This window comes from Erythrolamprus reginae, chromosome 3 (assembly GCF_031021105.1).
Source record: "Erythrolamprus reginae isolate rEryReg1 chromosome 3, rEryReg1.hap1, whole genome shotgun sequence".
NCBI classification, from domain to species: Eukaryota; Metazoa; Chordata; class Lepidosauria; order Squamata; family Dipsadidae; genus Erythrolamprus; species Erythrolamprus reginae.
In genome coordinates this window covers 141,116,035-141,132,538 of record NC_091952.1, presented here as the reverse complement: position 1 = coordinate 141,132,538, position 16,504 = coordinate 141,116,035, and the positions used below count along the sequence as shown (strand labels likewise).

Genomic DNA, 16,504 nt, shown 5'->3' with positions numbered 1-16,504 from the left:
AAACAATCATAATAATCCAATTAATTAAAATATTTAAAGATTTAAAAACCCCATATACTAACAGACACACACAAGCATACCATGTATAAATTAAACGTTCCCAGGGGAGATGTTTAATTTCCCCATGCCAAATCCAAAATATTTTTAATATCTTAGGCATTCATTTACTCAATTTAACATTGCTGATCATCATAAAAATATTTGTGGAGGTGGGGGTTAATTTTTTTATGGGCAAAGAAAAAAAGTCACGTTGAGTCTGTTTCGTTTAGGTACTTGAATTTGGTCTTTTTGAAAACCTTTTTCACTGGGAAACATGTTTGAACATTTCTGAACATAATGATATGAAAATTGAACTGAAAGAATTGAGGCTTATATTTTTATTTTGATCAAAAAGCCCCTCCCCCCATTTTTTCTGAATTTTGTGTCAATTTATATATATTTTTAGGCTACAAATATCTAAGGAATTTCCCCCCAAAAGTTTTGATATACTAAATTGAACAATCCTGATAATAAGAAAAATAGAAATGAACTGAAAAAAATGATTCTTATTTGTTTATTTTGGCTACAAAAGGGCCACCCCCCCCTGGCCTTGCTGTGTGCCATTATTTTCACTTTTTATATATATTTGGCTAGAAATATTTGGAATATCCTTTTGAAAAGCAAGCACATTGTAGCCAGACAACTACTTTTATGAAAGAAATGCATTTTACTAAAAACAAGTATGTAAGTTTGAAATTAACAGCATAATTTTTATATAAATTGAAATAATTGAACACGGGGGGGAAGACCTTTATGTGCAAAATAAACAAATATGCATCAATTTTTCCAGTTCAATTTTCATATCATTATGTTCAGAAATGTTCCCACACCAACTTTAGTAAAATAGAACGCATTTTGCAAGCAAACCTATCCATAAATTGAAAACTATTTCAGAAAAACAGGGGGGGTGCATTTCATCAGCAAAATAAAAATGCATCAATTTTTCCAGTTCAATTTTCAGAAATGTTCAAGCTACCAATCCTACACCAGGTTTAGTAAAATAGAACCGCATTTTGCAAGCAAAACTATGCATAAATCAAAAACAAAATTCACAAAAACGGGGGGGGGCGCACATTTTATCAGCAAAATAAACTAATAAGCATTAATTTTTTCATTTCAATTTTCATTTCAATGTGTGCAGAAATGTTCAAACCTGTTTACAAGTGAAAAAAGCTTTCAAAAAGACCAAATATAAGTACCGAAAATGATCAATTTGTGGTCCGGGTCAAATAGACCCGGGAACATAACATTAGGGAGTTTTTTTGAACAGCACAGCAAGATCTTGGTTAAACTAACCTATACATAGATTACCGCACTGAATGCATCAAAACCAAGACCCACAACCCTCCCTTCATCTTCCAGCCATCCCACACTTCTATCCCTATCATCCCTCATCAGCAAATGGACATCCCCAACACTTCCACCAATGAATAGGGAAGCGCTCCCCTTACTATCTTAAGGCAATCCAATTTCAATCCAACTCAGTCCTATTTCAATCCAGAACCCAAAATCAATCTTAAATGTAAACTAATCAATGCAAGAAGTATAACCAACAAGATGTCTGAATTCCTCCTATTACTGTCAGGCTGAGTATTGCCAGCCACAGAGACATTCAGTAATTAAAGAGTTAACATGTGTGCCTTGTCATTAATCACTCCCATATTCCATGTCATATCCTCCTATATCACTTCCGCCCCCTTTGCCTTGTTGTTCTGATTATTCCCTTCTTCTCAAGACGCCATTATGTGAGCTGTTTACATTCTTTTGTCTATCATGACACTGTTTGTTTTCTACTTTTATAATAAAAGAAATGCTTGTTTTGATTAACTCTGCTTGGATCTCTTAAATCCATCGACCTCCGCGGGTGTAAAGGTTCAAACGGACTTTTACTATCCGTGACATGGAAGCAGAAGGATGGCTCTGCTTTAATTAATTAAGTCTGATATGCCTGCAAAGAAACAGAGGTTTCATCCTTTTGATCCTCCGGCACCAGGCATGCCAACTCCACAAGAAGAAACTCCTGCCCCCCTGATGGGGGGAATTCCTGCTGAAAGAATTTCACCTATTGCCAAGATCACAGAAGATTTTCGCAGTGAGTCTAACCCCCCCATAGAACAGTTAATTACTCTTACAGAAAATGTAATGTTATCAGAACAGGCTTCTCAATTCTGTGCTTCTGGTCAGACACAGATATATAATGATCATACTTCAGAGCAACAGCTGCAGGCTGAAGAAATAAATAAATCTTCCGCTGGTCTGGGAGCCTGGCCAAAAGAAACAGTTTTTAATGAGAAACAGATGTTCTCAAAACACTCTGAATTAACTTTACAGGAAAGCCAACATTTGCTGTCAGATTCTTTGCTATCAAATATTGATTTACCTACTGTGAAAGCTCTTGCAAAAGATTTACAAAGAGATATCCAAATTGCTCAGGATTACCTCGCAAACTTTTATGTAAACAGAAAATCAATTGTCCTTACAAAGAGTGAACATGAAATAATTGATTTCTATTGCAGTCAGATAACTAAGAAAGAAAGAAGGTTAAATGAATTAAGAAATATGCATATGATGTTTTGTCAAGGGGAAATATACAAGTTATTAGAAGCTAAGAAAATGGAGTCTCTGGGGGGGGCAAGTTCCCTGTTTTAAAAGCATTGATGTCACGCTTACCTTACCATCCAAAGGGCATGGTGCAGTGCCACCCAGTGGCCAAACTGAGAATTTACCAAAACCATTTTTTTCATTTTCGAGCCAAATGATGAAAAATAATCCTGCAGCGCCACCTGGTGGCCAATGTAAGCAACTGCACCCAAATGTCTCTTTTCTCCAAAATGACCCTGCAGTGTTATCCAGTGACCGTTTTAAGCAATTTAGGTCACCAGAAAATTTATATGACCAAAAAAATGTTAATCTGTGTCAGAAAGATTTCTTTTTAGATAATCAAATGAATCAAGGAGCTTCAGCAGGACAATTTTACACTGCAGACAAAGAAAGGTTTGTACCTCAATCAACATTTTTGCAGCAAATACTGCAACGAAGCCAAGGGGCGCAATTTTCACAGGTACAACTGCCACAAGTTTCTACTTCACCCATGCAATTGCCACAACCAGTTCAACCTACGCAATTTCCACAGATTCCAGTTCAACCCGTGCAATTGCCACAGATTCCCCTTCAGCCGGCACAACCACCATTGGCACCACTTCCTCAACTGCCACAACCAATACCGGTTGCAATTCAAGGACAATTCTCTACCTTGGCACCATTGCAAGGTGAGTCCAAATTAAAGAACAGTGGGTGGAATTATAAAACGTGGTTACACCAGATTAGACTGATATTAGCTGCAGAAGGGGTTGACCACATGACTTTCAACCCACCAAATAGACAGTGGACTGAAGAAGAAAGAGCTTTAGATACAAAAGCAACTATTTTGATTCTTATGTCTCTCGATACCGATTTATCAGTTAGATTTTCACTTGATACTACCGCAAATGCCGTGATCACTGCCCTTGACGAACTCTACCGACCAATTTCAGCCGAAGGAACATGTTTATTGTTCACTGACTTTTTAAATGCAAAATTAAAACCTGGGGAGAAAATTGCTCCACACTTGTCAAAACTCTTGGCAATGCAAAAGGAATAGGCAGAAAGAGGATATAATATTGATCACCTACAAATGACTATGGCAATCATCTCGTCGCTAAATGAGGACTGGAAAGAAGCTATTACAAAATGCCATAACATACCCTTACCTCAATGTACCACATCCAGAGTTTGCCAAATCTTAACTGAAGAAGAAGTCATTATGGAACGCAGGCTAAAATCCAGAACAGCTACTTCTAGAGCTCCAGCGAGTCGCAGTTACCAACAAAGAGGTAACCAATCCAGAAGAACAGATTTTCAATGCACTCAATCTGCTGATTCTCAACGCTCTAAATATCCTGCCCGGCCCAGAGGAACAGATCCCAGAGGCGGCAGACACAGGGGCTCCAGTAACTACAGATCAACTCAACGAGGTTCCAAAAGTGAATTGCGTCCTTCAATCAATACTTTAACTCTAAACAACGTTCCTGATTTAAATTATGAGTACAACACAAGATATTTATGGACTTTAGATAGCGGAGCTGCTTTCCACATTACTTACCAAAGAGAACTTTTCACAGAATTACATAAGATTGATATAAAGGAGTTGTACTCAGTCTCAAATCCCTTATGCAAAGTCGAAGGAGAAGGAACTGTCTACATAAAAGAATTGGACCAGATGATTCCACGTGTTCTCTACATCCCAAATGCTACAAGCAACTTACTCAGTCTTTATCATCTGAACAAAGACTTGGGCTACAAAGTTATGCTTCTGCATAATGAAATCCACATTATTAAAAATGGAACTGTTGTCGCACATGCTATTCCAATTGGTGGTGTTTATTACCTGAAGCCGAAACCTCGAGCACAGGTAGATGTAAGTATAAGCGTTCCAAACCATGAAAGCACAGGCCCAGAGAGAAAACCTGTTGCTACTATAGAAACAGAGGCCCATAAAGCCAATGAATTCCAAGAGGTTCCGCATAATGTTGCAAATGTTAAACCTGTACTAACCAATAAATCTTTTCATTCCAGGTGCATTCACCGTTGGCACCGTCGTTTGGGCCATGCTTCATATGATGTCTTATCTAAGATGCCTGAGTTTGTAAATGGTTTTAAAGTTGATAGTAATTGCCCAATTTACTTAGACTGTTTTGTTTGCAATAAATCAAAATCGAAAGCTGTTCCTATTGCTAAGCATGCCATACGTTTGTCTACACGCATTTTTGATTTGGTTCATACCGACATTGTCGGTCCATTTCGGCCTACTAGGGGTAACTGTAAGTATTTCTTAACTATTGTTGATAGTTATTCTAGATATGGTTTTGTGTATCTAATGAATCAAAAATCAGAAACGTTTCAGATCTTTACAGACTTTGCTGCACAAGTCTTCAATCAACACGGTGTCCGCATCAGAAAAATTCAAAGTGATTGTGGTGGAGAATTCATGTCCCAGCAATTCCAAGGATGGATGAGACGGAATGGGATACGCCACCAGGCTTCAGCCCCTTACACGCCAGCTCAAAACGGTATAGTTGAACGTCGCCAGGGTGTTTTACAGACTATGTTTCGCTGTCTCCTAGAGGACGCTGATCTCAACAACTTCTACTGGGGTGAAGCACTAAGGTATGCAAACTACATTGTTAACCGTAGCTGGAGCAGTGTTTTAAAGCAAACTCCTTTCTACATGCATTATGGAAAGAAGCCCGATATTCAAAACCTACACATTTTTGGCTTGTATGCCATGGTTAACATTCCACTGGTCTAGAGAAAGAAAGGAGGTCCAGTGGCAGAAAGACTGAGATTTATAGGTTTTGATGAAAGTTCCAAGTACTACAAATTTGCTGACTCTAATCACACAGCTGTCATTTCCAACTCAGCTAAATTTGAGGAAGATACAAATTGGTCCAGAATACACAGTAATGATACTTCAGTTTATTTTCCTAGAGATGATATTCAAGGTACAGCGCAACCTGACTCTCAGATAGCTGTTCCAGATGTTCCAGATATTCCTGATGATGTACAGTCTTCAACAGTCGCAGATGATGTTCCTAGCGATGCAGTTGGAGACGGAGATGACCAAGATGATGAATGGACCACAGTTCTAAGATGTTCCAAGAGAACCACAAAAGGAATTCCTCCAAAGAGGTATCAACAGCAAGTATTGCAAAAATCTTTTCCTGTTCTTTGCAACAATGTTACACTTCCTCCTGAGAATTTTTATCAAATAAGACATTTACCTGAGTCAGAACAAGAAAAATGGTATAATGCAATGGAAGCTGAACTGGACAGTTTAAAGAAACTTAAGGTGTTCAAACACGTTGAACCTCCAATGAACAAGAAGATTATTGGCACACGATGGGTCTACAGAATTAAACAAAAACCAAATGGTGAGAAAATATATAAAGCAAGATTAGTAGCACAGGGCTACTCTCAAATTTTTCCAGAAGATTACACAGATACTTATTCACCTACATTTAAAAATGAAAGTGTCAAAATTGCTTTAACCACAGCCGTTGCCCTGAATTTAGAAGTTTTTCAATTCGATGTCGAAACTGCTTATCTGAATGCTGATCTAGATGAAGAAATCTACGTGAAGGGTGTGCCCGGATTCCAGGACCAGGAAGGAGATGTCTGGTACCTGCAAAAGAGTCTGTATGGATTGAAACAATCTGGTTTAATGTGGCATAGATGTCTCATTGACAAGCTAAATTCAATGGGCTTTATTAAGTCCGACTCTGATGAATGCGTGTTTACAAAAGGGCAAGGTAATGTTTATGAAATTATACTTGTTTATGTTGATGATATTGTTTACATTGGTCCAAATCAAAGTATGAGTGAAATTTTTGCAAAAGGTTTACACTGAAAAGCTTAGGACACATTCATGATTACTTAGGAGTTCAGATTGAAAAAACTCAGAAGGGGTTTAGCCTCTCACAAGAGAACAAAATTGATCAACTTTTGCAATATTGCAACATGACTGACGCACATCCATGTTGCTCTCCAATGCAGACAGATTTTTACAAGTTGACATATCAAGATAGTCCTCAGTTTAAGGATCAAACACTTTACCGTTCAGTCATTGGGTCACTGTTATACATTAGCAGTTGGACAAGACCCGACATTTCACTTAGTGTCAATCTGTTGTCAAGACACGTTGGCAACGCAACTACATTTCACTGGACGTGCATAAAGAGACTGCTGAGATACATGAAGTACACGAAAAACATGAAATTGTTCTCCGAACCAGAACATAAGTATCCTGAGCTGATTTGCTATGCAGATTCTGATTGGGCAGGTGATATAGAAACACGACAAAGTTCCTTCGGTTATATAATGTTTTTGAATGGTTGTCCAATTTATTGGAAAGTTAGAAAGAAAAAAATTATTTCTTGTTCTTCCACTGAGTCCGAATATGCTTGTGTTTCTGACTGTTGTAATGCTTTAACCAATGTTTCTGCTCTCGTTAATAGTATTTGGGGGGATCCCATGAAACCAATAGTTATTATGGAGGACAATGTTTCAGTCACATTCATAGCTGAAGCTGAATATGTTGGAGCTTGTTCACGGCACATCGACATAAGATATAAGAATGCAAGACAATACGTAAAACAAGGATTCGTGAAACTACATTATGTGCCCACAACTGAACAGATCGCCGACGTGCCTTATGTGAACCAATGTCCCTGATGACTGCCAAAGAAGGGGTGTCACGCTGAGTATTGCCAGCCACAGAGACATTCAGTAATTAAAGACTTAACATGTGTGCCTTGTCATTAATCACTCCCATATTCCATGTCATATCCTCCTATATCACTTCCGCCCCCTTTGCCTTGTTGTTCTGATTATTCCCTTCTTCTCAAGACACCATTATGTGAGTGTTTACATTCTTTTGTCTATCATGACACTGTTTGTTTTCTACTTGTATAATAAAAGAAATGCTTGTTTTGATTAACTCTGCTTGGATCTCTTAAATCCATCGACCTCCGTGGGTGTAAAGGTTCAAACGGACTTTTACTATCCGTGACAATTACTAGACACCAACATATTTGACGTAATCTTTGTCTGTGAAACATGGCTAAATTCATCCTATCCTGACTCCATCATCACATCAAATAACATCCAAATTGCACATGATCTTATCCTCCCTGAAACCATTATATGTGATCTTTCCCTGAATACCACACTCCACTTCCTACTATACTACCAAGCTCCTGACTATGACATTACTCATGCAACCAAATTAGCTTCACTACTAATGTGGGCAACCTCCTGTTCCTACCCCACTATCTTCCTTGGTGATCTCAACCTACCACACATCAACTGGACCCTAAATGAATGCAGCACGGAACCAATCCATACTACCTTATTCAATGCCATCACCAGCCTGGGACTTGACCAATTAGTATCAAACATTACTAGACTCAACAACTGTCTTGACCTCATATTCTGTAATAGCGAAAGCACTATCTATGGACTGCATGTAAAGGAACCCTTTTCCAATAGCAACCATAGTATGATTAACTTCAATCTCAATCTATGCCAACCTAACACCCATCTGAATAACGAGACACCTAAGTACAATTTCAGGAAACTATGAACTCATAGATGTCAATCTCTCAATTCTTAACTGGCAAACTTTATTTTTGAACTGCAACACTATTGATGATCTGTACAACACATTATTACTCCAAATTAAAAGACATATCAGACTACATGTACCACTAACATCAACCGAAGGTAAAAGGAAAAATAATTTACCTGTCTCAATAAGGAAACTACAAACCAAAAAAAGATCTCTCTGGTGTAAAAACAAAATAGGCCAAGTAACCAACTTCAAAAGCCGCTACAAAAGCATATGCCAGCAAATAAAAACAGAATGTCTCAACTATCACAGCAAACAAGAGGAAAACCTCCTTCGCACCAAATCTAACTGTGCCTTCTACAACTTCACCAACAACAAACTCAAAGACTCTAGACCTATCCCACCTCTTGTTGGAGCCAACAACAAAGAATACCATGATGATCCATCCAAAGCCAACCTCTTCAACTCTTTCTTTGGCTCTGTCTTTGTTAACAGTAACTGCTCATCCCCCATCTTCACAAATCGCACCTGTAACCCACTCAACGACCAAACCCAAATTGACTTCACTGTAGACCGCGTTGAAAAAGCAATACAAGACCTCAAACCTTCCCTATCAGTTGGACCTGATGGTCTTTGTGCATACTTCCTAAAAAAGCTTTCCTCTGCTATAGCCAAACCTCTAAGCATTGTATTCAAAAAATCCTTCAGGACCAGCACACTTCCCAAGCTATGGTTAAAAGCTTTAGTTATCCCCATCTTCAAAAAAGGAGATCCTTCTCTCGTTGATAACTACAGACCAATATCACTATGCTGCGTCTCATATAAAGTCATGGAATCAATTATAAATCAATCAATTACTCTTCACTTAGAATCTAATAACCTACTGTCTAACAAACAATTTGGATTCAGAAGGAAATTATTCTGCAACCTACAACTACTTCATTGCAAAAACATATGGACTACCCCACCTAGATCAAGGAAAATCCATTGATGCACTTTATATCGACTTCTGCAAAGCCTTTGATTCAGTGGTCCATGACAAACTACTCCTAAAACTTAAATCCTATGGCATCTCAGGTTTCCTCCACAGCTGGATTACAGCATTCCTGTCAAACAGACAAGAAGTTGTCAAAATTGGAAGCATCATTTCCACCGCCGTCCCTGTTAAAAGTGGCGTTCCCCAAGGCAGAGTACTAGGACCTACTCTTTTCATTCTCTACATCAACAACCTCTGCGATCATATCACAAGCAACTGTGTTCTTTTCACCGACGATGTAACTCTTCAATACCACAGACAACACAGCTATTCTCCAAAAAGACCTTGACTTCATCTCAGATTGGTCTAACACTTGGCAACTTCAAATATCATCTAGCAAATGCTCTGTTCTCCACATTAGCAAAAAGAATCCGAACCTCATATACAAACTAAATAAACAAAATCTCACAAACAACCCCCACTCAGTAAAAGACCTTGGAATACTAATATCAAATGACTTAAGTGCCAAAGCCCACTGCAACAATATCGTCAAAAAGGCTTCTACAATTGTCAACCTGATCCTATGTAGCTTCTGCTCCGGCAATCTCACACTACTCACCAGAGCTTACAAAACTTTCGCCAGACCCATCCTCGAATACAGCTCATCTGTCTGTAACCCACACTGCATTTCGGACATCAACACCCTCGAAAATGTCCAACGATACTTCACCAGAAGAGCCCTTCACTCCACCACTCGAAACAGAATACCCTACAAAACTAGACTTACAATCCTGGGTCTAGAAAGCCTAGAACTACGATGCCTTAAACATGATCTAAGTATTGCCCACAAGATCATATGCTGCAACATCCTGCCTGTCAATGGCTACTTCAGCTTCAACCGCAATAACACAAGAGCACGCAACAGGTTCAAACTTAACATCAACTGCTCCAAACTTGACTGTAAAAAATATGATTTTAGCAATCGAGTTGTCGAAGCATGGAACTCATTACTGGACTCCGTGGTGTCAACCCCCAACCCCCAACATTTTTCCCTTAGACTATCACCAGGTTCCTTAGAGGTCAGTAAGGGGCGTGCATAATTGCACTAGTGTGCCTTCCGTCCCCTGTCCAATTGTCTCTCCTATATTTTATATATCTTTTCTCCCATTCATATATCCTTTCCTCTACTGTTCATTGACGTATTCTATTATCATATCTTTTATTCTATCCTTTCCCTGATATTTACTACTACATGTTTTTATTCTCTTTAACTTTCAATTTGTATTGGACAAAAGTAAGCAAGCAAGCAAGCAAGCAAGCAAGCAAGCAAGCAAGCAAGCAAGCAAGCAAGCAAGCAAGCAAGCAAGCAAGCAAGCAAGCAAGCAAGCAAGCAAGCAAGCAAGCAAGCAAGCAAGCAAGCAAATAAATAAATGGGTCATCCTCTCCAAGCCACTGGACAGATCCAGCTGGATAGATCCAGCCATCCAGGAGGGGTTTTTGAGGATGCTTCCTTCTAGGCTTCAGTTTCTTCCTGGACAGTCCTATGAGCTGATATCATTTGCACGGTCCCAATGGTAAAGATTTTTCCTCTCTGGGTTGACCACAACTGCAGAGCTAGTCTAATGTCAGTCTGCCCCAATTTGATCCCTTAGGAAAGAAAGACCCTTGATTCCATTTGGTTAAAGCAAAGCATTCTTTCACTTTAGGTATCAGCTGCAGTAAAGTGAGGCTAGCACTTAATTTTCCCATGCTCACAAGTTTGCCTGCAGCTCAGTCCTCCACCCATGAGCAATCTGTTTCCAGCTACACCAAGATGTTTGGAGTAATCCACATGCCTTCTCAGGGTGCTTGGCCTTGGGATGCTGGTACAAACTGGGTCCACATTGCTCCAGTATTTATCACCTGTCATTCTCTCCCATCATGTACGCACACAGCTTTACTGTCCTTCCATCCTCTTCCTCCCCCCCTTCAGCCTTTGATGGCAGGATGCCTGTGAGGTAGCCCTACCTCATACATATTCATACTTTGCAGGGCCTCTCAGTCATCAGGGTGAAGAAAGATAGAAGAAAATGGAATTACCTCAGAGGGGTCATGAACCCACTGGCCATCCACAAAAAACTTGTACTGATGTTCACCTTCAGGAAGATCCAGAATAGCAACAAAGTCATTGTGGCTGAAAGAAGAAAGTGATCCACAGTGAGAAACACAGCACATATATACATGCAAGAAAGTGGCCTGTCTTGACCCTTTTATCTGGCTTGGATAAAATCAGCAAGACAGACTCAGCCAAAGGAAAATATGAAGATTTGTTTAAGAAAATGATAGGGAAATGCTGAACAATAAGGTTACTCCAACAGAGTTAAGAAAAATTATAGAGAATTTGAAGAATAATAAATCCCCTGGTCCAGATGGCATACCTTCCAAATTATATAAGGCAATTCGAAATCCATTAGAACCGATAATGTTGGAAATGTTTAATGATATGGAATGTTTAAGGATTAGGATTAAATGAAATCTTTAAGGATTAGACAGATTCATGGATGCCAAGTGTATCGGTGGTTATTGAAACGGATGTCCATGTGCCGCCTCTATGTTGGTTGAGGCAGGCAGGATTCCCTTGAGTACCATTTGTTGGAGATCAAGGGAAAGGGAGGGTTTTGCCTTCTCTTTCTACTCAAGATCCCCATGTACAATTGGTGGGCCACTGTGTGACACAGAATGCTGGACTCGATGGGTTTTGGCCTGATTCAGCATGGCTCTTCTTATGTTCTTATATATTAGACAAAGGGAAAATCCCTGAATCTTGAAAGGAGGCATATATCAGTTTAATACCCAATGATGAAACAAATGAACAAAAAATTCAGAATTACAGACCAATATTTTTATTAGATACAGATTATAAAATTTTGGCTGCAATAAACTAAAAAAAAATCTAAGTAAATGTATTCATTCTGACCAAAATGGTTTCCTCCCACATAGGCAAATTAAAAACAATATGAGGATCATATTGAACACTCTAGAATAAAATGACATTCATATTGAAAAGCAAGTTGCATTTATTTTTTGTTGATGCAGGGAAAGTATTTGACAAAATTAATTGGCCTTATTTTATCAAATTACTAAACAAAATGGAATTTGGTGAAAAATTTTTCAGAATAATAAAAGCAATTTATGACCTGCCTCTGTTATGATAAATGGAGATATTACCGAGAAAATAAAAATAAGAAAAGGAGTTTGACAAGGGTATCACTTAACTCCATTAATTTTTATACTGGCAATACAAATTTTATTGAGAAATATAAAAAGCAAAAAAAGAAATAAAAGATTTGAAAGTTTAAAAAGAGGAATATAAGTTAAAAGCTTATGCAGACGACATGGTCTTCATTCTTCAAGACCCGTTAGAAACTGCTACTACCCTCTTTGAAAAAATAGAAAAATTTGTGATAGAGTCACAGGCTTAAAAATTAATAAGAGTAAAACTAAAATAACCAAAAATATGACAATCAAACAGAATGAAAAATTAGAGAACACTTTAGGCATAAATATAGTCAAAAAGGCCAGATACTAAGGATTAACAATGTCATCAATATGCACCACAATAAAATAATAATAATTATGATATGGTAATACAAAAAGTGAATGCAAATTTAGAAAATTGGTCGAAACTCCAATGATCATTTCTTGGCATAATTGCTTTAATAAAAATTATGTGCTTCCCAAATTACTATGTTTATTTCAACAGCTCCTATTAAACTAAACCAATTTCCCCCGAAACATTAGATAAAATAATTCACAAATTCATATGGGCAAAAAAGAAAGCTAGGATCAAATTAAAGTACCTTCAGGATCATAGAACAAGAGGAGGAATGGGATTACCTTTAACTTAGAATTTGGTTGGCACTCTTATTTGGTACAAAAAATAAATCATATAAGAAGCTTCAACTGTTTCAAAAAGAATACGCACAGCTGCTTCATAAAAGTTTCAATGAATAAACCTAAAGGAGACCTATCAAATTGGTGAAAATGGTAATATTCACTTTCTGAACTGTGAGACAATTATGTAGTGAAACACCTGCATCCTGGAGTTATAGGTACTTTCAAAGAAAAGTTTTTTCCAAGATGGAATGAGGATTCTTGCACTGGACAGGCAGTTGGACTAGATAATCTCCGAGATTCCCTCCAATCCTATGGAACTGATTTAACAGACTGCTTAAGAAATAATTTGTAAACAGAGAAAGTAAATCAAATAATCCCTTTAGAATGAGATGCGAGCAAGTCAAAGTGAGTCTAGTCATTCTGGATAAGGATTGGAAGGGAAGTATACATGAGACTGAAAGCTGTCCCCTCACTTCCCATACTTGCATCTCTTTCTCTAGAAATAGAGAGTTCGATAGACTTGGGAGCAGAGGGATAGAACAGATTTTCAGAAGACCAACATTTATCCTTAATTGTTAAACCTTTACATTTCAGACTTTTTAAACTAGACTCTCATTCTATCAACATTTTAAAAATAGGATTTTTCAAGGAAATAGCCTCGTACTGTGATGGCAAACTTATGGCACACGGGCCACACAGATGGCACACAGAGCCCTCTTGGCAGGCACGCAAGCTGTTGACCAGCTCAGATCCATTGCACATGTACACACACCTCCCGCTGGCCAGCTGATTTTTTTTTAATATAAATTTTAAAATTAATTTTTAACAAATTTATATTACACACAACATAAAACAGTGCATAGTGAAATGTGCCCACCACCCAGACATACACACATTCCCCACCACCAAATTGGGGGTGTTCCTTGTATAGTCCACTTTACCCAAGAGCAATATATCTATTTACATATTATAGAGTGATTCCAATTTATTTCTTGTAGCTTGGTCTCGGATTCTGCTCGTCATATATCGTCTTACCTTGTCCCACCATCCCATCAGTTGTCCCAACTCAGTTTCATTATCCGAATTTATCCTTTTATCCATTATTTCAAATTGAATATGGTCCACCATGTACCTATACCAATTTTGCATTGTCCATTTTGTCGCATCCTTCCAACCCTAAACTATTACTGCCTGAGCGCTTTCTATTGCTGCTTTTTTTATTTCTCTAAATTCTCCCATCGCATTGCTTTTAACTAGTACTGCCGTTTCCTTAGTGATTGTCCATTGTATATTTAGCATTCTATTAATATCCTCTTTCAGTTTTTGCCAAAATTCCTGCACTATCGGGCATTCCCAAAACATATGCATAAACACTCCTTTATCTTGACACCCATGCCAACAATTCCCCCTGACATTCTGCTGAAAGTGTGTGAGTTGAACAGGAGTAAAATACCACTTATGTAATATTTTCCTTCTCATTTCCCCGATTCTTGTATTTTTAATTTTCCTTATATTTTCTACTATATTTTCCATCTCTTGTACCTCTACTTGTATCTCATTTTGCCACCATTTAGTCAATCCTTCAATCGTGCCCCCATCTGACTGCACTAGCAATGTATATATATTGGTTGCTTGCGCCTTTATACCCTCACTTTTTTCTCTTATTATTTTGCTGGCCAGCTGATTTTCAGGTCAGACACACACATGCTTTTTCCTCACTTCTGTGGCCAGTGCCTTCCCAGATCTTTGGAGATTCTACCCCAGCACTGTTTGGGCATGCAAGGCTTCTTCACTCCCAGCTCCATTTGGGGAATGAAAGCTTTCACTCCTCCCAGCTCTGTTTGTGCAAAGGTTCCCCCCAGCTTCCATATGGGGAAGGGATGCTTCCCCCCTCCCAGCTCCATTTGGGGAAGGGAAGCTTCCCCCCCCTTTGTTTGGGGACAGGAGGCTTTTCCCCACTCCCAGCTTGATTTGGGGAAAGGTTTTTCCCCCTCCCAGCTGCATTTGGGAAAGGGAAGCTTTTTTCCTCCACCATTGGTAAAGATTTTTCCCATTTGGAGAAAGGAGGTTTTTCCATTTGGGGAAGGGAAGGTTTCCCCCTCCCAGTTCCATTTGGGGATGGGAGGCTCCCCCCCCAGCTCCATTTGGGGAAAGGAAACTTTTCCCCCATCCCACTTCTTTTTGAGGAAAGGCGGCTTTTCCCCTTCCCAGCTCTGTTTGGGAAAAGGAGGCTTTCCCTCCCTCCCAGCTCCCTTTTGGGAAAGCTTTCCTCCACCCAGCTCCATTTAGGGAAAGGAGGTTCCCCGTCCCCCATAGCTCCATTTGGGGAAAGGAGGCTTCCCCGCCTCCCACCACTGTTTTTGGGGCCGTGCATACAAGCATGGAGGGTTGTGCGCGCATGTGCAGGGGGTGGGACAGGTGGGAGAAGAATTGCATTATGAGTGTGGGCACTTGCACATATGTGACAGTGCACACACACACACTTTCAGCACCCCAAGGGAAATAAAGTTCGCTATCACTGGCCTAGTACCATCTTGCAACACAAATGGCAATGTAAGTTCTGGACCCCCAAAAGAAATACTAAGCGAAAGATGATGTCCATCCGTTTTTCCCTTTATGGCATATTTTTTATTTCTTCATAAAGCAGCATATTTTTAAAATGAAAAGGAGTCACATAAGAAAGATCGACCATGGTTAAGTTTCATATGTTATTGCTAAATAAAAATGATCACACTGTAAAAAATGTCCATGCTTCCTTGACTGAGTACTCCCTGTGTCAACTTGAAACTGAAACACACAAGAAGGCCATAAGTGCAATAAGATAAGAAGTACTGATTTGGATGTTGAAATATTCAATGAGACATTTCATTTGCTACATTTCAAAATTGTTCGTGGATATTATTCAAGCTAGTTAGTGAAGAAATTTCCCCCCTCATTTAGTGAAGTTTGAAAGAGCAATCTAATCACTGCACCATCTATTACTGTTATGCTGCATTCTCTATTTAATTCTGAATCTAGAATGCTGTCAAAGGGCCGATGTTAGAGGCATTCCACTTTTAGAAGGAATCTGGTGAATAGTCCTTTACCTGTGAAATAGCAATAGCACTTAGACTTACCGTATTTTTCAGAATATAAGATGCACCGCTATTTAAGACGCACCTAGATTTTAGAGGGGGAAACAAGGAAAAAAGTATTCTGAACCAAATGGTGCAGTAACATATTATTTAATAAAATACCAGTGTAGCAGAATACTTTTTACAAACATGTATATTTTTTACAGCCATGGACACATTTTACAAACTTCAAACTTGGCAAGTTTAAGACTAGTGGAGTTCAATTCCCAGAATCCTCCTCCAGTCATGTTAGCACAGGAATGGGAGTTGAAGTTCACTAGTCTTAAAGTTGTCAAGTTTGAAAACCCCTGGATTAGAGATTAGGGGTGCAAGGGT

At 38.8% G+C, this 16,504-nt stretch overlaps 1 protein-coding gene across 4 annotated transcripts in view; it reads right to left on the bottom strand.

Moving 5' to 3' along the window:
* Window positions 1-16,504, bottom strand: part of LOC139164567 (5'-AMP-activated protein kinase subunit beta-2-like) — a 207,517-nt gene that overhangs the window by 47,049 nt on the left and 143,964 nt on the right. For all 4 annotated transcript variants that reach the window (XM_070746869.1, XM_070746871.1, XM_070746868.1 and 1 more), the window contains exon 4: window positions 11,259-11,352. In XM_070746869.1, coding sequence (XP_070602970.1) covers window positions 11,259-11,352 — 94 coding nt within the window. The remainder of the gene's footprint in view (window positions 1-11,258; window positions 11,353-16,504) is intronic.